The sequence below is a fragment of the Neolamprologus brichardi genome, chromosome 13 (assembly GCF_056152115.1).
Source record: "Neolamprologus brichardi isolate AB-2024 chromosome 13, ASM5615211v1, whole genome shotgun sequence".
NCBI classification, from domain to species: domain Eukaryota; kingdom Metazoa; phylum Chordata; class Actinopteri; order Cichliformes; family Cichlidae; genus Neolamprologus; species Neolamprologus brichardi.
Window position 1 is genome coordinate 25567988 of NC_142116.1, and position 22226 is coordinate 25590213.

General features: G+C 38.4%; 1 protein-coding gene across 1 annotated transcript in view; it reads right to left on the bottom strand.

Moving 5' to 3' along the window:
- Nucleotides 1-16396: 16396 nt before the first annotated feature.
- gabrzb (gamma-aminobutyric acid type A receptor subunit zeta, b) overlaps nucleotides 16397-22226 on the bottom strand; it is a 78902-nt gene continuing 73072 nt past the window's right edge. The window contains exons 9-10 of the mRNA XM_087850366.1: nucleotides 20704-20894; nucleotides 16397-20492 (exon numbers count right to left, since the gene is read on the bottom strand). Of these exons, the coding sequence (XP_087706492.1) occupies nucleotides 20127-20492; nucleotides 20704-20894 (557 nt within the window). The 3' untranslated portion in view covers nucleotides 16397-20126. The remainder of the gene's footprint in view (nucleotides 20493-20703; nucleotides 20895-22226) is intronic.

Here is a 22226-nt window from a genome sequence, read left to right on the forward strand (position 1 = left end):
AATACTTATATTTATTATAAGCAGATACTCACACATGCCTACTTTAAAAAAAGCAGCAACTTATTATTATTTTTGCTGTGGATTATAAAGACCAGTGCGGGGAATCCCTGAAACACTTAGATCCAAAGTGTAATTAAATAAATGTGGCCTTATTTGAAGGATTACTATCATATTGATGTCAGAGAGTGAGAGAAATGCAGTGAACAGGCTGTTGGGTGAGCTATGTTTACTGACTGTATAACAGAACAGAGAGAGAAAGAGAGAGAGGCGTACTGTGGTTTAAATTCATTAGCTTATATCAATAGGAACCACCTGTGGTTTCAAGGAGAAGACTCCCATATACATTTGTTCTCTAGGTTTTTGTGCTTTGAACAGAAAATGTATGTAATAAATTTACTTCATCCTCATTGTTACCTTCATTCTGTGCAGAAATATTGAAACACTAGTTTAACTGTTAATAATTGTAGGGTTGGAACTCACCGTCCGTTATTTTACTAGTGTTTGCTGCATACATCTGAAACAAAAACACATAAAAAGCACAGTTTTCTTTAAATGGAAAATGAACATAAGACAAGAATTCTACAAATTACTGCAATTTTTGTCAGTTTTCTAGTCTTAGGCTTCATTTTCATTAAAATCCTCCAATTCAATGCCAAAGCCTTCAAATAGAGCCAAAACAAAGGTTTTATCTCAGCATTTATTCTTCATTACAAACAGACTTTCAGGTGTGAGGTGGATGCTCTCTACGTGTCTGAGTAATTCACTGTTCTCCGAGTGTGTTTTTGCTCTCCCTCAGTGCAGGAGTGATCATATCTTCAGCAGTGACGTAAGCTGGGATGTGATTTTCCTGCAGAAGCCTAAGGAAATGTATTCATTTTCGGTGTATGCTCTGCATAGTCTGTGACCATCAAGGCTCTGAATGCTGTGATGCATTCAGTAAATGATGTGGAAATAAGTTTACCAGACGTCATAAAGTGAAGTTGAATCCCTGCTGAGAGTTTTTTTTTATGTTTACGTTTTAAAAAGATTTCTGTGCGTGTATTTTTGTTTGTGGATGACAATGTACAGGTTCATGTAGGATGGTACAGCTTTGACAACACTTTGAGACATATTTTTTCCACCAGGCACCCACACAGGAAATCAGCAACTTGAACTTCATGTTGGAAAGACTGCCTCAGTCATAGTTGACTCAGCATTCTCTACTTTACCTCCTAATGTTTCCTAATTTCTGCCAGAGCCTCAGAATGACCTCCAGCAGGACACTGGTGTCAGTGTCTCTAACCAAAGAATAAGAAACAGACTTCTTGAGGGCAGCCTGAGGGCCTGACATCCTCGAGTCAGGCCCTCCTGTGCTCACTGCACAGCACTGTGGAGCCCAGTTGATTGTGGGGATGCATATTCATATCCATGGAGGGACACACTCTTCTACAGGCTAGGCTACAAAATAATTAAACAATCATCAGACACTAAAGAACAGACAATTACACCAGGCTAAATAACCTGTTTGCTGTTTGCTTTTAAAAGCTGCTACTTGGTAAACCTGGAAATAAAGCAAAGGAAATGCTGACTGCAAAAGCTCTACAGATAAAAATTTATGATGCACGCGTAATAAACCAGGTAAGTGTAACCAATATAAAATGAGGGTACTTCTGTAAAAAATAGATAGAGCTTAGGAAAGAGCGACAGCCTGTCCAACCAATCAGAATACACAGCCTCCTGTTTGTTTTGACCAATGGGAATACAGACTGCTGCTGCGTGTCCCGCCCACCTGCTATGTTAATTATAAAATGATGTCAAATATGATGTATACAAAAAGCTAAGTTGTGGATAATATCTAGAACAGCGTAATTAATACGGGTATCATTCCCCTGACCCTGTGTGATGAGATGTTATATTTTTGTTTGTATCCTGAATTGTTTCTGTGGGCGATTTCTCCACTGATTTAGATGACAAGCCTTCCCGTCTGGACTGTGTTGTGTCTGAGAACCATAAAACGGTGGTGGTCAAATCTATGGTTCTGTTCACTAAAGCCAGCTTATTCTTTAAATTCCCATTCCTGTCTCTGTCGTGTTTTCATAAGTGCCAAATCTGAATCATGAAGTCTGGAAAAAAATCGATGTCATACAACAGGAATCTGTCAGAATTCCCCGTTCTGTAGATGCTAGTTTAACAGGATTAGAAACTGATGAGGAAGTCTCCGCCTTTCTCCAGAAATATGGCTCCATCAACGCTATTTCCACGATCCTGATTCAGATTACCATAAGCACATGATTATTGAATTTTCTGAAGACAACCAGCGGCACCTCTAGACTCCATGATTTTGACAGTGACAAATAATGCAAGTAAGCCTCTTACTTCTCCCATTTTCATTGAGAACCCGATTGAGCTCAGCTCCTCACAGACTCTTCCAGTCTCATCTGGATCCAGTACTAAACCCGTAATTGATGTCAATCCACCAGCAGTTGTAGTGTTCAGCAATGAGAGCTCACCCCAGTTTGTTTCACATCATAGACTCAGAGGTTTTTCAGGCAACAGTCCACGTCCCAGCCATGAGGCAGATTACGATACATGGCGTGCCAGTGTTGAAATCCTTATTAAAGACCCTTCTGTGTCTGACTTGTACTGCACACATGACATACTGGACCGTCTCCTTCCTCCTGCTTCTGAGATGATTAACCTCTCAATTCCCAAGGGTATTTCTGAGGTTCCTGCTCGAAAATGACATGCCCAACATGAATTGAGTATTTCTCTGCAATAACAAACTATGTGAAAACAATCTTGATCTCAAAATGAAACTAATGCTTGTGAGATTTCATCAGAGGTGTAAATATTACAGCAGATGTTACTCACACAAACACACAAAAACCTGATTTCTTTTCCCCTTGTCTAAATATTTTTTCATTTTTTATAGCATGTAACCCCTTTGAAAATATGCAAGAGAAACTCCGGAATATCATGAATAAACATATGGACATTACCTGTACAAAGATTGATGCTAATGAAGTGAAATACAGCAAAGTTACAGAGGTTTTAGTAAAGATGTATTTATGCGTTTTTCAATTTGGCACCATCTGTGAAAGTTGAAATATCTCAATTACTGAATAACAGAAAGTAGCTAACTTTAGTAACATGCCTAAAAAATATGTTTTTTATTATTCAAATAACACTATAACAAAGGATTGTGTTTGACTCCCACTGGAGATCATTTATTAAAATTCCAACCCTACACTACATATTCACACTTTTACCATTTATTTCTGGTCATCATGCCACTTTACTCACAGTTCTAACATGCAAGAAAGAAAGCAAATATGGAAATACCCAAACCTTCAGTTTTTATTTACATATTTACAATTATAGTATTTATTGCTACTCATCATGCCACTGTTCAAAGCATATTATTCTGGGGGATAAGAGGCACAGAGGGACATTGCAAGCCTTACAGCAGATTGGCATTTTCATCTGCTGGATGACAATATCCTGGCACCTCCTGCAGTACCTCCTGAATAGTGTAGCATTGCTGCCATAATAACGGGGCATGCAGGTGAGTGTGGGCGTACTGAGGCAGCTCCAACACCAACACCCCACATTTCTTTAGCAAGCTGCTCCTGGAGCCTTTTTTGTATTCCTGGCTCCTTAAGCAAAATAAAACTCTTCATAACAGCAATGTCCAAGAAGTCATTTGAAAAAAAAGTCTTATACCACTTCATTATTTTGTGGCGAGCACTGTAATATCCAATCAGAGCGTCAGACACCACCCATGTTCTTATTGTAGTCCACTACATCAAGAACAGGTACTGCCTTTTTCGTCCACTAGTCATGGGAAGTTCAGGTCTTTTCAGAGAGCCGGCTCTTGTGGTACGGCTCCCAAAGAAAAGCTGACTCTTTTGGCTCCCAAACTTTATTGTCATCTGTAGCATCATATTTTAACCTTACTTGGCAAATATGAATGCTTTGTTTGTTGATAAACCCTCTTGGATTTAGTGTTTTATGAGAAGCCTTATCATTGCCTAAAAAGCAAGCATTCTTATTTTTGTTTAATATTTTAACTTAAATGTATTTGTGATAACTGATCATATGCCTTAGGGGTACCAACTCCAAACCAACAAGCACAGACTCTACCAAAGTGTATCTGTGAACCTACTGGCATGAAGAAGGTACATACAACCTCTTACCATCCCAGAGGAAATCCTCTTGAGAGATTCAACCATGCTCTTCTCCAGATGCTTGGGGAACACTCAATTGGTCAGATAAACTCCACTGGAAAGTCTTGGTCAAGTTTTGGTACATGCTTATAAGTGTACAAAGAGTCTTCTCTTCTGAAGATTAGGAAGAGTCCCGGGTTGCCACCAGTAATGCATAAAACAATGCAAGTCCCAACAGAGCCAGATTTGTGGGCAAGTGGTTGACTCAACATTGCAAACTGGAAACAGAGTCCTCCTACAAAATGTGAAGCTGCATTGAGGCTGCGTGGGAAGAGGATGTTTACATAGTCCTTAAGCAAGCTGGAGACAGTCAAACCTGACAGCACAGATGGACCTGTGTGGATTTCTATCAGCAGCTGCAGAACCTGAGATAGTCAAAACTCATCCAAACAAGAAAGAGTGTCAGTAGTTTCCCTTCCACCTGATCGTCCTACAAATGAGTCCCTTATAGTAGTGGAAGGTGAGGAAGTGATTCAGGATGTATGTTATGATGACAACTCACCTGAACTTGACATGTCATCTGAAGCAGGCATCTTGCCTGGACTGGACTTGCCAAAGAATTCAGAGTTCAGATTTGTGGTTGTTTGAGGAAACTCCTCTAGATGATGAGATAAGCTCTGATGCAGCATTTAATGAAGGATTGAGTGATGTAAAGAGACCTGTGGCTGAACAGCCTGAACCCGTAAAGATCCAGGTTAGTGAATTTCAAAATACTGAACTATCCCTTCATCGCTCTCAAAGAGTGCATGCAAAGCTGAGAGATTGTGTTATGTAAAACTTGGCAATCCTCTGATAATGATGGTGAATTCTCTTTTTCAAGGCCTTAGTGTGGCATTGATTAGCTCTTTTAAATGAGTTTGAGAAACCAAATAAGTCATGTGCCACACTGCAGATGCCCAGGGACGGGCAGGAGGGGAGGATATATCCCAGATAAAATGAGGGTACCTCTGTAAGAAATGATAGAGGTCAGGAAAGAGAGTGTGTGTGTCCCGCCCACCTGCTTGTGTCTGCTGCGTTGTTGTGTGTGTAGTTACCTGCTGACATGAGGAGGAGAGTTATAAGAGACTGAAGTTTTGAGATGAAAAAGCACTGGATATGAGCTTGCAACAAACCCTGCATTGAATAAGTTCAGCTACTTTCAGCAGTTTTCTGAGCTAAAAGTAGTTGCAGTGAGTAAACAGATGCATGTTTGGAACAGTCTTTCTTTTGCAATTTACAAAAAGTGAATTGTTTGAGATTTTTATTTGAATGGAAATTGAATTTGAGTAATCTGTTTTTTTCTAGAAAGGTTCAGATGTTAGTTTACCTGGTTACACCCAATATTAAGAACTGAGAACTAACACTTGGCCAAATTTTTATCCTGATAGTTTTATGTATTTTTTAGTTTTTAGTGATTTTTCTTTATTATAATTGTAAGTACCGTTAAACTGTGGTGGCCAAACCTATGATTCGGATCGCTAAAGCTGGCTTATTCTTTAAATTCACATTTCTGTCTCTGTCTCACTTAAACACACCACTGTGCTCCTATAATCAAACCAATTGGTCCATTAGTATAATTCATTTAGGAAGTCTTGTTACTGTGTTACATAAGGAAATCCCCCCAAAAAAGTTTATTTAGTTCAAGCTGGACACGATGTTTTTCACCGGGAGAAACATTTCATCACTCATCCAAATGACAGAAGAATGAATTTGTGCAAACAACAAGGCATGTTCAAATGCCTTCCATTAAAAACATGATCTATAGTACACATCAAGAGCAAAAACTGGAGTGTTAGTGTGTTGTTGTACTGCTTGCCTTTCATCAGTTAGTCTGTCCTCCTACCCTGGCAAAAACATGGTGGTAGCTACTTTTAAATTCTGCACTTTTAACAAACCCCACAAACCAAGTTGTTTTAAGCAACTAGGGTTCCTGGCAGGGCTTCCTCACAGTCTGACTGTGTATTCTGTATTTTTCCCTTTAAGTCTGTTTAGCTTTTCATTGTTACGTATGAAATGTAACTCTTTTAGGATGATTTCAGGTTGATGGTATGGTTGAATTATTATATTGTAATATATTTTAAAATTATATAAGTGTTAGTAATTGCTGCATGAATACGATCACTTTGATCATTTCATATGCTTATGTGAGGGAGTTAGCAGTACAAGAGAGACACTGTATTTCAATTTAGTTGCTAAATCACAATTAACGATTTCTCTTATTTCTATGTCTTTAATTGATTTGACTGGATTTTTTTTTTTTGAGGAGACATTATAACATTTTTGCAGCAAAGCACCCATATTGCTAATAACATTCACAACAGCTGTACAAATTGTGCACCCGGGTTCAGCAGTAAGACTCCCCGAGTCACCTGAATATGAGAAAGTGGTCATTAATTTTCTTAATTACACCAATACATTTTGCGCTATGACAAGTCCAATGTGTTACACAGGGAGTCTTGGTGTTGGCGGCAGATAAGACAAGAAATACAAAAGTGATAGGGGCTGAGCTCTGTTTCATTTGCTCTACCAGAGTGTGTCTCCCATTCAAACGGATTCCAGTCAGCCTTGCCCATGCTAGTTACACCCCTTTATCTAATGTGGGTGCAAAAACTGACATCTCTGTCTGCTGTAATCAGTTTACATGTGTCCGGTTTGAAGCGCTTTGTTGCTCTGACTGGTTGTAGGCCAACTCAGTCCAGTTGCATTGACGGATTTTGGTCTGAGTTTGTTGATTAAAAATGCAAGTACGAGGTTCCAGACTAATTTGAAATGCTCATGTGTCCGGCATAAAGACAGGCTGCTCTTGGCTTTGTATTTAAGTGGCAACGCTGCTTCATTTTCATCTTTCATCTAGTGGAAAAAATAATAATAATAACAGCAAAATAGCATTAGTGAGTCGGTTGAGGAACCGCAAAGGTGCAGTTCAGCTGTGCTTTTTCCTCACTTTGACCTGCCAGAGTAGGGAAATCACAGTGTAAATAATACAGTGAATGGCATCTGTATTCTGTTTAGCTCCTGCAGATACTTTACAACTTTTCTCACTGTGATTGTTCATGTCACATGTTCACATCATCCATGATGTCTATGCTTTCCTTCAGTGCATATAAGAAGGCATGGTTCCATTCTGTTTGCCCTTTTGAGGATCAGAGCATCATTTTAGTTCCTCCATACATCCATCCATCTTCTTCATCTTCTCATCCTATGACCGCTCTGTTTTTGGATATGGACTGTTTGCATTGATAGGTGCACTTGCAATACTCTGGCCTGCATGTGCATGTGAAGAACATTCACCCACTGTCTGTTTCAAATTTCACATTGTAAGTTTTCCCCTGTATTACAAAAAGACCACACCAACGTCTTTTGGGGGATTTTTTTTTTGTTTGTTTTTTTTTTTGTTTTTTTTGTTTTTATATTAGATTTGAGGTGAGAAAAAGAATCCATGTAGTTAACAAATCTTTTAGAGTGTTTCATTTAAAAGTATTCACTTGTTTCTTTCCAGAGGGAGCCACTCTGCGTGTCCCTTATTTGCACGAATGAAAGGGGGCTAAATGAATGCTTTGTCTCTCAAGGTAGAGCTGTGTGAATGTACTGCCACCTACCATGAGCTTGCATAATACCAGAAGTCTGGACGTAAACACACTTTAGTCGCCACTCACAGAGCTGACAGCATGATTACATAAGCGACTTTAAACGACAAAGTCATGACAGACTCAATACAGACTGTGATAATATGCTAGAATGAAACGGCCAGGGTTTAATGCAAAGAACAGAGACATGAATAATCTGATTAGTAATATTTGCTATAAAGTATGAAAATCACAATAAAAATTGAAAAACTGTCTCCACGTGGTTGTCATCTGGTTTGTTTTCCTGGTATCTGTGATTCATGTGAGAAACCTTCACCATGTTTAAAGTGTACTGTTTGGGACACAGTGCACAAAAGATGAACAGTCTCCCAGTCCTACGGATGAATATTGATTTTTCAACTTTCCTATTTGCTATGGTAGCAAGCCTATATGTGGCTGTCCATCAACTCAGACTTTAATAATTGCATACCTTCCATATATACCTTTTATAAGTCCTCCAAGTAGCCTGTGGAGATCCTCACACTCCCCCATTCAGAGAGCTTAGTCCATGAACAACAGGGGAGTGTGTTACACATAGTGAGCTAACGCTTAAAAGGTTTGATTGAAATTCAATTTGCAGGGTAATGGCCCCAATGGTCCAAATTTGCAAATTGCAAGGTAATCTGATTGACACGGAATGGACCACAAGAAGTGAGGAAAGTTATTTTTAGTTCAAGTGCTGCGGCACAGAGCAGTTAGCAGGTACTTGTGCCTGAGCTGTTCTATTTTGGAATTCATTTCTGTTTTACTGTCTCATTTAATCACTGTGTGAATAATTATATTTATATTCTAACGTGCTGGTTTTCCCCCCTCTCGCTGTCAAAATCCTTATATTCTTGTATAATTTCCTTATCATTATAATTCAGCTTAATTGTCAGGCACTTGGTAGTATATAGTCAGTAATATTTAAATTGCAGTTTTCACTGATTGATTGCTCTGCAAGAATTATTGATTCTGGTTTTGCATTTTTTAATCGTTTCAGGTAAACTGCGTCTAATGAGGTATTTACTGAGAAGCTGATTTATGATTTTTTTTTTTATACCTTTACCTGATTTTTGGTACTGACTGAGTTGCAGATGCAGCTGACGTTGATTTCTACAATAGATTTCAATGCATTACAGTAAAAGCACACAAAAAAACATGTATATACTTTAAAAAACTAAGCAGGCTACATCCTCACTGCTTCTATATGAATTAAGAAGATATGTAGCAGTAATCAAATGAATGCACTTGAATTAAGTGATCATTGGCATGTGTGACTGCCCCTGTAAAAGCAATGTTTTGCTGAAGCATTCAGGAAGCACACAATGCTACAATCTTGGCATGCTCAGGAATTCTTAAGAAATGTTTATAGATATATTTTTAAAAAGATAAAACATCCACATCTCAGCTACATCTCAGACTATACAGACCTTAAGTAAGTAAATGTTATGCTTGGAAGGATTACTAGGAGAAAACCTCTTCTTTCTGAAAAGCAGGGGTCCTCATGGGGTGATTTGGGTGCCTTGCAGTCACTGAGTTGACCATGAGCCAAAGACCAATTTGAGGCCAACTGTTCAAAAGATTCAGCTTGGCCCACATTGGGTGATGCAACAAGGACAATGATCCCAAGCATAACATCAAATCTTCAACAGAATGGTTGAAAAAGAGAACAATCAAGGTCCTGCAATGATCCAGTCAAAGCCCAGATGGCAACTAATTTTTTCAAAACCTCCATGAACTAAATCAATGTTGTAAATAATGATGTAGGAGACGGTTAAAGTCATAAAGAACTTCAAGTTATTACTGCTAAAGGTTGTTCTACAAGCTGCTGAATCATAAGGTGTGTGCTTTTTATGAGACTGCCGAGAGTCCTGTGAAAACTTTATTTTACACACGGTTGTATCATCGAATACTTCAATGAGTGTGGAGTGGTGATCATTTAAAAATTCCACTGGTGTGTGGTAGCCTATATTCTTGTACAGTACAGTGAGAATGATGGGGCCACCTTAGAAAGTGAACCTTAGACAGCATATTATAGACATCATGATAATAATAACCCATAAGTCTTAATAATTAGCTCATCCAGACCTCGTCACTGTGCAGGTTCAGACTGGATTTTTACTGAATGCCAGTGGTGAGTTACAATTGTGGTCAGTGGAACTTTGCATAATTTTATTCCAGTTATGGGCATTTAAAAAGATAATAATATGGGTGACAAAGGGTTACTGTTCCCCTTGAACATGTCTTAGTGAAGTGTTGGCCAGTATTCAAGTGGCTGTAATTCTCTTGAAGGGATGAAAGACCATTTTTCTAAAATATATTCCCAAGACCTTTTCTATTATGTCTCTGAATATTCAATCATTTGTTGTTTTGATAATGTTGATGGAGAGAGAAGGGTTTAAAATGCTGATCTATAGCCAGCACACACAACAGGATACAAATGTTTCATCACAGGATAAAAGTGATCACTCAAAACAAGTGTGTGATGATTTGCAGTGACCTTTCCCTCTAAGGGAAACAGTCGTAAACAATCTCAGCAAAAACCATAATGGGTTCAGATTCCTTCACTATAGACGTCAAAGGTTCAAACTTGTCTCTTGTGTTTTTATCTAACTGTAAGTAGACTGAATGATCCTCCAAAGACCTTAATGCATTATCTAACTCTAAATAAACTGTATATGTTATCATAGAAAGCCCAGGTACAAATCAGTATGCGATACTATTAAAATTAGTCATGCAGTATACAGTGACTGATGCATGAGTGTCAGGGAATTTAATTAAATCATTTGAAAAAAGAAAAATAGATAACAGAACCGTGCAAAGGACTGTGCACAGTTTAGCATATGAATTAGCAGCAAAGTGCCTTCGTGATTTTCAGGATATCTCATGAAAAATGCAGATTTATGCACATTTTATGCATGAAAACGCAGCAAACAGCATCAAATTGCATGCATATCACTAAAATGAAAAATTTTGAGCTGCAGGTTAGCAATAAAATAAAAAATCGAAAAGATAACATGAGCGTAATTGCGACTGCATAGCAATCAGCAATCACACCAATGAGGATGCTTATTATGGTGATCAGTTCATTAACTGGATGCAAGCTCATTCATTTCATAAACATAGTAAGAAATTCTTATAAAGGATAAATACTGCAGCAGCAGGAGCAGCATTTTGACAGTTCTTTTCTTTCTATGAAGGATTCATTTCAGTTTTATACATCAAAAAATATAAACGAGCAACGTCAAACCAATCAATCTTGTCAATTCATTAAGATTCTTATTAACGCCGCAGTCATATTTTCAGTTTCATAATTTGCTTAAACCATTCCGTCACACAAGCTGAACCCCATTTTAATGAGCATCATGTCTTCTCTTGTCACTGTAACCTGCGGCTCCCTGAAGACACAAACACTAAACCTGCACAACAGCAAAACAACAAAGTTCCACACATGTAATTGGCTTAAAATATTAGAGGGGAGCGGGTCAGTACATTTTTATAATAGCGATTTCTCAGTGCACCAACATGCGAGTCAATCTTTTTATGGTTTGCTGCACAGTGCAGCTCTTCTTGCACTGCAGTGGATGTGTGTGATGGTTAATCGTGGTTCTATACCGCCATCTCGTGGCGACATTGAGCACCACGCCCGGGTGGCAGGAGAAAGGAACACGCCATGGTTTGAGGAGGTTAAAGAGTGTGACTGTTTACAGAATTAGTTAATGACGGACATGTCACACCTTTCTCGTTCAAGCAGCCACGTGGATCTTTAAAGAGTTTTGGATGCAGAGACACAAAAAATGTTCAGATCAATTCGCTGCATTCTTCTAAAATGCATGCTCAATTCTCTGTCAGTAAACCCAAACGCCTTTAGACATTTATCTGCTCGGCTAGATTGCAATTACTCGCAGCCTCTATCTCCTGCTACCCTCCATCTGATTGGACCACTATTGATATTCCACAGACTGTGAGGAAAAACAATTGCACACATTATTTTATATTCCCGTGGGAGTTTTCTGTCGAGACAAATGCTGTATTGCTCTCACTCAGGCTGCTACATCCTCGAATCTACCACCCTGAGATGTGTTTTGATGTTGTGATAACCTTCCACTTCTCAGCTGCATTCAGTCCAAATGCAGGCTCCAGATCCTGTGGGGAGGGTAACAGGCTTCACACTATGACTCATCTTATCAGTTTTTACACTGATATAAGCGATAGTTCCGAGAGGCATACAGCCACCCTAAAAAATGATGCACTGACTGTAAGGAAAGATGTTATTTTTACAGAGATTGTTGTCCAGTTGAGAAACTGGTTTAACACAAGTAACAACCAGAGATGGGCAGTAAAGTAAGGGATTACTATTGCAAAAACGGTAATTAGATTACCGTTACTTTCCCGTAGGAACGCTGCGTTACTGAGTTACTAAAACCGTGATTTTTTTGCGACAATGTCTCATGACAATGACGTAAGCGAGTGCGACGTTCGTGACAACAGCTGTGTGCAGATCAACAATGGATAATATATCGAGTGCGGGAGAGAGTATGAGCGTGCAGCGTTTAAAGCGTGGAAGTACTGACCTTACTTTGATTTTGATTCCATAAAAAGTGACAAAAACATTAGTGTCCGTTGTGCGTGGGAAGAAAACTTTTTTTTACAGTGAAAAAAAAAAACCCTAAACAAGCATCGAGTGCGCAACGACGTAATGGGAAATTCACAGAGAAACTCGCGGATTCTTCAACTGACCGCTGCGGCACACCTGCACCAGGGTAAACCTCCGCCTACCCCACTCCTGCTTTACAGGTGAAAATAGAGCAACAGGGCCGCTAGTCTTTGGTTTTATTTATTTTCTGCTGTGTTTTACTTGCATCTATTTGAAAGACTGAGTGTAAACACAAAAAATATTTTATTTTATGTGCTGGAATGTGCAGAAAATAGGTTTAAATGTTAAACTAATTTCTTCAAGTCAGAGAATGTTGCATATAATTTAATTTTGCTTGATGCATAAATTTAAAAGATTAAAACTGATAAAACAAGTTTTAAAAAAAGAGACTTTTCCATTTGATTACATTTTGTATGATGGATTATGCAGAAAAAGGAGAATTGGGCTGAAAGATCTATCGCTTTATCACCTATTCAGGTTGTAAATTGTGTTTTTAAAAAGTAACTAAGTAACTAAGTAATTAATTACTTTCGAAAATAAGTAATCAGTAAAGTAACTGGATTACTTTTGGGGGGAAATAATCACTAATTAGTTACTGATTACTTTTTCAAGTAACTTGACCAACACTGGTAACAACATAATTGTAACTGTAATGTAATTACTTCATCCACTGTATTAAAATACAATCTACTACTTAGGAACTTACTTACTTTGGAACTGTTACACCCAACGCTGTTTTGAAATTGAATGTAATGGTGGGTGGATCACTTCACTTTAACTTAACTTTGATAACTTGTTGATCACAATATAAGCCCCTGCTTTGCATCCTTAATGAGCTCTGATATGGATCTTAACTTATAAAATGAACTTAATTTTGCATTTTGTATGATGCATTAAAACAAACAACTGGAACTGAACTCTCATCAGAAAACCTTTAATTTAAACATTATTTTTGATCGACCACTATGCGCTTCTTTTTGCCTATAAAAGGAGCAATATAGAAAAACCCTTTGATGAGTAAGTGTTGTGAAATCGTTGTGTCTAGTATTTCTTTGTGTGCTCTGTTTGTTTGTTTTTTATGTTGCTGTCATCAACCTAATTGGTTGGTTAGGCTGCTCCACCCTGGTTCTGCTGGAGGATTCTTCCTGTTTAAAGGGAGTTTGTCCTTCCCACTGTCTCCAAGTGCTTGCTCAAAGGTGGTTGTTTGATTGTCGGGGTTTCTCTGTATTACTGTAGACCTTGAGGTGACTGCTGTTGTGATTTGTCACTACATAAATGCAATTAAACGGATAGACTTGAACTATTTTAGCTAGCTCACGCTCAAACAACATCTCAGTCTCCTGAGAATCAAACAGTGGATCATAAGAGCCAGTTACTGTTTCCACATCTTCATTGTAACATGCTGTTTACCAGCTCTTGTGAATGCATTATGGTGCTGCATGTAGTTATATGACTGCATGCTTCGTGTTGTTAGTTGGTGCTAGTTGACTGAATGCTGCTTGGAGCACACTTGTTCTGACATCTTTCAGTGTTCTCAGTACATGCTAAAAGGTTGTGATAATGTTTTGTTGGATATGTCAAAGCCAAGACGTGACTTTTTTTCTTGTAGATGTTCTAGAGAACTTCCTGCTGAAGATATGTAGTCTGTGTCACTGTGGCAACCCACAATATATAAATGGTGGAGGACAACCTGAAGCTGCAGAAAAATGCCTAACAGAGTCAAGCTGGCAACCATGAGTCTTGAGTGCTGAAGTGCAACTGCAAAGCCATGTCAGCTTTGATTGGATCAGATTTTCATCTTCAGGGCCACAGATAGGTCAAATCCAATCAGTTTTATCTCTGCAAGCGATGCTATTCATGATGAATGCTACACGGGGACATGCAAGCTGCCTCAAGTCTGCATTGTTCAGGGTTATTTAAGAAGACTGCATTATTTACATGGTGTAAACAATATCAAGGATATTATCAGCTTCATTTAGCAACCATGTGAGCACCGCAGGGCTACGACACAAAATCTTGCTTAGAGGGTATCATCAAGGCATTCAAGCTCCCTCTCATCACTGAGCAGGTCATTCCTGATCAGAGAACATAAAACATCTGCCGCGGAGAGGCCCACATCTGCACCTTTGATATGTGTCACATCATGATCTGTTTTAAAGGGATTTCTAGATTCTGGGAGATTTATTCAGTAGAGGATCAACATTTACAGTGTGAGGATTATGAACACTTATATTGGAGACATTAGAGCATTTTACACCTGCCAGCACAGAGATAAAAACTTGAGGTCAGACAATCAATCCTATCATTCAAGCCCTGAGGAAAATAAAGTTAAATATTTAAAATATCCTCCAATTTTCATTTTAATATTACTGTAACAGTATATGAAAGACTTTTGCCCGGTTCGAACCTGTTTAGACCTCATTTATGTTTATTTTTTGTGAGTAGCTGTGTACATCTACATCAGCTGCAGTTCTAACTTTGTTGTTGTGGTACAAGCAGTACAGCGTAATGCATGTATGAAATAGTCTTTAGATTTACAAAGAACACAAACATATACACTCAGTCCTCCAAAGCTGGACTCTGCTGCAGAAATACTTTTTTTCTTCACCCTTTTAATAAAAAATAATTTATTTAATAGTCTAAGAAGCTTGGAAAGAAAAGCATCTGGACTTTGTTTTAAGTTGGTTGAAGACTTATTTAATAGTTTGCCCAAATTCTCTACTCTAGATGATGAAAATGTTTTAAAAATTCAGTTAATTTCTAATTGGAAGCACCAAAGAGCAAAGTGGCTTGGTATGTCTTTAAAGAAAAGCAACCTACTGAATTCGCCCCTTTAAAGAAACGTGTGTTTGTGTGTGTGAGAGAGAGAGAAACGACCTCACTCGGTATTCTGCTGAGTCAGAGCTAAGGGAGCTGGAGGGCATTCCAAACATCTGCAACACAAACACATTTGCATGTCTGAAGGCTAGCTGCTCTCTGATTCTGCATTTGTAATTTTGATTCTGGAAAATGATGCAACTTTCAGACTGCTGTGTTGGTTTATGATGCCATAGTCATACACAACACTATAGTTGCTATAGTTGTATAAAGAGTGTCAACAATGAACACGTTAAACCTCTTTTTTTATTGCTATAATTCATATTCATACACAGACTAAACATGCATAGTGTTACTATTTATTTACAATAAGGAAACTGAAGTCTATATTAACATGGTACTATAGTGTATAAATAGATTGTACATGAAGATGTCCCAAGAACTGTGAGGCTGTTATAATAGCCAGTGTCTCCTGGAAGATTGACAGGTCCCACAAAAGGACAGAAAAGGGAGGGGGGGGGGGGGGGGGCAGTCCAACTGTTGCTCCAAACATGTCCATACGCTCTTGTTTGCACCTTCACCGTCAACAGTGCTGTCCATTTAGAGCAAACAAGCATTTACATTGTAGTTACAACTGTGGAGCCATACCTTAGGACAACCTTACGACTCTGTGAGCCCACACTGACAAGATGCTTCAGTGATTGCTTTTGTGGTTCTTTGGCTCCGTATTGGCATTCATTTCTTGTACTTTTCACTGAGAAGATTACTATCAGAACTATGACTGTGGTGCCATATTGTATAAAACCTGGCAGTCTATGTTTTATCATGTTAACCTTTCCCCCAGATCAGTGCGTCCAGAGAACACAGTCACAGATCATTCATTTCTTTCAAAGTTTTGGAAAAAAGTAAAAAAGTTTGAGCAGATTCTTACTTTAAACTCAGATGACAGCCCAAATCAAATGAAAATATACATCTTGTTCATGAAACAGCCTCTTCTTACTCTTTAGTGATGATTCCTCTCTATCATGTTGAACCAAAACAAATCAAGCAACAGAAAAACCCCAACAAAAAACAAAAGATACGATTGACCATCATGCAGGAAGAGCATAAACAAAAAAATATCCTACTATAATCTGACAAAGATCAATCAAAATGTTTGGTAGTTGATGGTATATTCAAAAATGGTTAAAAGTAGAAGTAGAAGCTAAAATGAAGCACATTCAAATATGAACAACTTAGCTCGTCACTGCACACTGAGAAGTAGTTCTTAGAAATGGAACCTTGACTTGGTGGTGAAACTTGTACCAGTTTTCATATTAAATGAGTGAGATTATGTCATAGCAATACTGAGTACAGCAATAAATAAACATGCACCTCTGATATTCAACTGAATCCTGTTTTCTATCTGAAATATGAACTTCATGCTATTTCAGAGTTCTTCAGTGGATAACAAACATGACATAACTTGAAAAATCTCTTGGGAACTAAAAGGAAACGAAGAGGAATGGTTGAATTAAATTGAAGTCTTTGGTTCTTTGGTTCACAACGCTGACAGAGAATGTGCTGTATCATCTCAACTGAAACAGTTGAGAGTTAACAGTTTACAAAACTGAAGAGTTCCACAGTTGAGTACAGTCGTTTACATGCACTCATAACGTTCATGAAGGTCATTTTGTGTTTTTAAGGATTTCTTTGAACTTGTCTTTTCCAAGGTGGAATGATTGTACAACATCTTTAATGATTGTAAAAAAGAAACAAGAATTGGGTGTTTGAATTTCTTTAGATATTTGCAAATCTGCACAGCCTCGAACATATACATAAAGGCTCAAATGTAAAGCATGCATTCAAATATTCAAAGTGCTGCTCAAGGTTCTCCGATGTCTTTTAACTTGACATGGCCAAGGCCTATTAACTTCTCGTTCGTGATCATGATTGACAAAAAGGATTTTTTTGGACAGCCCTCATTCATTTGACCAGTACTCGTGAAAATGGGGAAGTCCAAGAAACTCGGAGAAGATCTGAGAAAGAGAATTGTAGATTTACACAAGTTGGTCAAGAAGGTCTCTTGGCACCATTTCTATAAACTGCAGATTCCAAGATTGTCAGGTCAATCAACTTTATATCAGTGGAGGTTCAAATGTTACACTAATTTGCCAAGGTCAGAAAGAAGGCCCAAAGTTTCACCTTTAAATGAGAGTAAATTAATTAGGATGTTTAGGAACAACTAATAAACCACAGAGAAACAAGCTTGCAATGAACTGGAAATGCAGGAACACTAGCGTTACTATCGACAGTAAAGTGAGTTTGATATCACCACGGACTAAGAGGGTGCTATCTGAAAAAAAAAACCCACGCCTCTGCCTCAAAAGCTCACATCCAATTTTCCAGCTGCCCACATACAAATGCTTTCTAGAGAAAAGTTTTATGGTCAAAATTGAGCTATTTAGCCACAATAAAAAATGTGAGACTTTTAAAGCTAAGAACACTATACTACTAGCCAAGCACGGTGGTGGTAGCATCATGCTCTTGGGCTGTTGTGCTGCCAAGGGTCTTAATACATTCCATAAAGCGGATAGAACAATAAAGGAAGGAGGAGACGGTTATAACTTGGATACAACTGGATGTACAACAGAAATACAATGATCCCAAACACACATCAAAACAGGTTTTGGATGGGACAAAGCAGGCTAACACTGAACATCTGGAATGAGCTTCCCAAAAACTCTGATCTCAGCCCCATTGAAAATTTGTGGTTTACGCTACTGCACAAAAGTCTTGCTTTTTAAAGTTATTAAAGATGTATCATATACACAATCATTCCACCCTGGAAAAAAAACAGTTCAAACAAATGATTAAAACCCCGAACTTACCTTGACATCCATGCCAATGTTGAGTGTATATAGACTTCTGACCCAACAGTACCTCAAACATTTCTATGTGTTTTTCCATTTAGATAACTTTCAGATGACAACATCCTATTTAAATATTTTATCCATTTCATATTTAAATCCATCTTAAATATTTTTAACACTTTAACTGCCCGATCCATTGAAAAACCACAGTGAAAACACTACCAGCCAACCCATAGAGAGAGAAATACTGCATATCACTGTAACATAGTACCTGTCTGTATTGGTATATGTCTGCTGTCCTTTATATTTACACCTGTGTTTTCCATTATGCCTGCCAGTTAGTATGGAAACCCAAAAGCTCCAATATAAATAAATAATAATACAAATAAACTGAAGTACACAGATGATCTAATGAGATTATTTCAGACACTATTAAAATTAAGCTACTATAATTTATAAGAAATGTTTTGTTCTACAACGTGATTTACAGGATGCCATTTTCAATTACGCTTTAATTCATGGTAAGTTTTTCATTCGATATTAATACTTTTTCTTACTAAAACTGCTGTGGAAGAAGACATATTATTCATGTGAAAAATTAAATAATAATTTTCAGTATGAATTTTTTTCAGCCTCTCACAGATAAATTTTGACCCCCTCTTCTTTACAATATTGATTTAGTTCCGTTACAGCTCTGTTAAGGTCCCGCTACTGCATTTCAGTCAAGTTTGAATGTTGTGCAGTGAATTTATCTCTAGAACACCTTTGTGTAAAGACATCTGTGAACGTTTCTTTTTTTTTCACATGACTATAGAAATTATGTTCCTACAACAGTCTTGCTAGCTGGCAGTTATATGTTTAAAAGCCTATTTTATTTTTGAACTCACAAGATTAGTCAGTGCGCTAAAATCTGGCAATTTGATGAAAAAGAAAATAACAATCTGGACTGAGAAGACTGAGAAGCTAATCTAGCTGGTTAGCTGGCTAGCATACTCTAGGCTGGGATTTAACAAAAGTAAAGAGTATTTCTTTATCTAAAGGCCGAGCACATATATATATAAAATCTCACTATTTATTAACATGAATTTTCATTTGTAATTTGATATTTATTTATTTAACATGGATCCCTTTGGACTTCCATATCTTGGAGTGTGCAGGTGTGCTTCCCTTTATGAAATAGCAGAACAGATTCATACCGTGACAAGTGCCATTAAACTGTTCACGATAGCCAGATTTCCAGAATACAACTGAAGGTATCCAAGGCCACTACATTTATAGAAATGAAAAAAGGATCATATGCAGGCTGGGAGAAACAGTACTGCAGTGAATTAAAAATAACTCACAGAAGGACACAGAAGAATGAGAGCTTTCAACAATGAGTAGAAAGCTCGTCCTTTGGAGGTTTATATTTCTCAACACATGCTCCATTGTAGTGATTTTTCCACCTCCCTTGCCTGTCGTTTTCAGCCCTCTTCTGCCATCTGTTACTTTTGCTATTTCACTCTAAATGTTGTGCCTGCAGGCAGAAACAGGAGATGAAGTTGTAAAATATCAATGATCAATCCATCATAAAAGAGACTCAAAGTGGAATGTGAATTTGTTCTCACTCAATAGCGCAGGTGAATTCTGTCATAAAGCCTTCAATTACAGCTCCATCCTAAAATAAATATTAAAACGTGACAGAATTTATAAAATATCACCATGTCATAGTCAGGTAGGCCAATTTTTTTCAAAACCAACTCCATCAAATTTTAAGCAATGTCACAGATTGAGTACTTATTAATATTTAAAATGGAGCTGCAATTATGAGCATTCCCTTTTTCCACCAGAACAATCCCATATGACAATGCGACCTCGCTCACGAGTCCAAATGTAGAAGTTTTACACATTCAACCCAGAACACACCTGAATAACACTTACTGTACGTATGTATAGTAAGGTACACTTGTTGTCTACAAACACTCTCCGTCTTAAACTCTCCTGGACATATGCAGCACTTAAACAAATGCTAAAAGTACAGATAATATGTCCAGTAGAGTAGGTTAACAATGACAAAAGACAGTGGAAAGGTGACTCTGGAGTAGTTGTCTATATGGTGGGGGTTCTCCACGTGACAACAGTGTATGGCACGCAGAATCTTGCGGAGGGTGGCCAGAACAGTGAGGCACCAGTTGGTGTGCTCTGGAGGTGCCGCCTCAGGCTTGGGCTCACTGCCCGAGGGGCTAGAGGGTCTGACAGCGAGTTCTGTTGAGGTGGGAACTGAAGGAGAAGTTGCAGCGGGCTCCTTGCGCCTCTTGGCCCTGCTGGAGTGAGTGGAGATGGTGGTGACGATGCCGTTCATTTCATCATCAAAGTCGTGCATTCGGTGGCCGTACTGCAAGACAGAGAATAAAAATTAAGTTTGAATGAAAACAAAAACACAATGCGTTTACATCCGAGAAATCCAACTTACCCCAAAATGCTCACGGTGACATGATGATGACGATGACAATGACAGCGACCACCATGATGAACACAATGACTGTGACAACAGTAATGACCACAACAATCAACAGTTAATGTAAGTACTTCCAGGAGTATCTCACCATGAGCATGTGTGCATCAGCGTGAGTGAGGGTGCAGAAGTGGGCCACAGCGTACTCAATAAGTGCTCCGAAGATAAAGCTGAAGCAGATCCCCAAATACACATCGATGGCCTTGATGAAGCAGTTGGCATTGGGTAGTGATGTCCGGGCTCCCATCATCAGAGTTGTCATGGTCAGTACTGTGGTCACTCCTGGCACAGAACACAGACAGTGGTCAAGTAGGATTCTTTGATAACCACTAAAGACCTAAATGGAAAACCTGTTTTTTTGTTTTGTTTTTTTAACTTAGCCTCTGGCCAAGGTCAGCTTTGAACGGGAGTTATTGGTTGTAAATGCAGAAATGCCAATAAAAAGCTAAATGTTGATAACCCAATGCATTTCAACAAAAAAATACAAATATAAAAATAATCCAGCTTTTGCTCTTTATAGCACCAGTTTTACCAATGGAACCTCAGGTGATGGTTTTCGTGTTTCCTGGCAATATACTGATATACTTTGTAAAAAAAAATGAAACGCGGTGGGATATTTGAATGGACAATACAATCCATAAGTATTATCCAAGTCGAACCCTGCACTGAGTTGCACCTTGTAATCTCACTGCTGACCTTAGTGTGCAATGAATGTAACAGCAAATGATTGTCACGACTGGGCGGCCAATACAGGGAAGAGGACTCAGACACCACATGGAGGCTCGGAGGTACAAACTCAGGGGGCTAAGAAACTGAATTAACTCACTCTATGGCAGGCAAAAACTTCAGTGTTTCTAGATACAATACTAGAATATTACTATTGGACACTATGAACAAAAGCAGAACTACAAAGCACTAACTAGGCTAGAACTATCTCAGCAATAGTCACAAAACATGAAAACATAACACAAGAGTCACACTACGAGTGCGGCAGCAGAGTCCAAAAGGAAAAAGTCTCTTTAGCCGGATGGGGGAGCAGCCAGGGAACCGGACACCAGGCATTTTCCAGAGCAGGCACCCTAAGGTGGAGGATTACGGAGCTACACTCACAGAGTCATTTTACAGGTGGAGGCAAGGCTTGGGGGGGGAAGTAAGGTCCGGGTGAGACTAAACCAGTCCAGGTTCACTTACTGTGAAAAAGTACATGCTTAGATGTTTCCAATAGATACAACTTCAAGAAATGATCATCAAAATCACAAACTCAAAATCAACACTACCTACCAGTAAGTCCCTGATCTCAGCTTCACTTAGTAAAAGCTGAAAATTCCAAAAGTCAAAACTATCACAAAGGAGAAATCCCTTTGTGAATCCTCTGGTGAAGTCCATCAGTTGGCAACCATTACAAAACAATACTCAACACAGTGTTAAAAATAAGCATTTTATTTTGTCCGGTTACATCTGAGCCCATGAGAAATATTTCTGTAATTCATCAGCAGATGGTGCATTTAACTTCTTAACTAAAGATGAAAGTCTACACTTTGATTGCATCTCAGTCACTTTAAGTTTACTATGATGACTGACAGAGAGCAGGACAAAGCAGCAATAATAACGCAT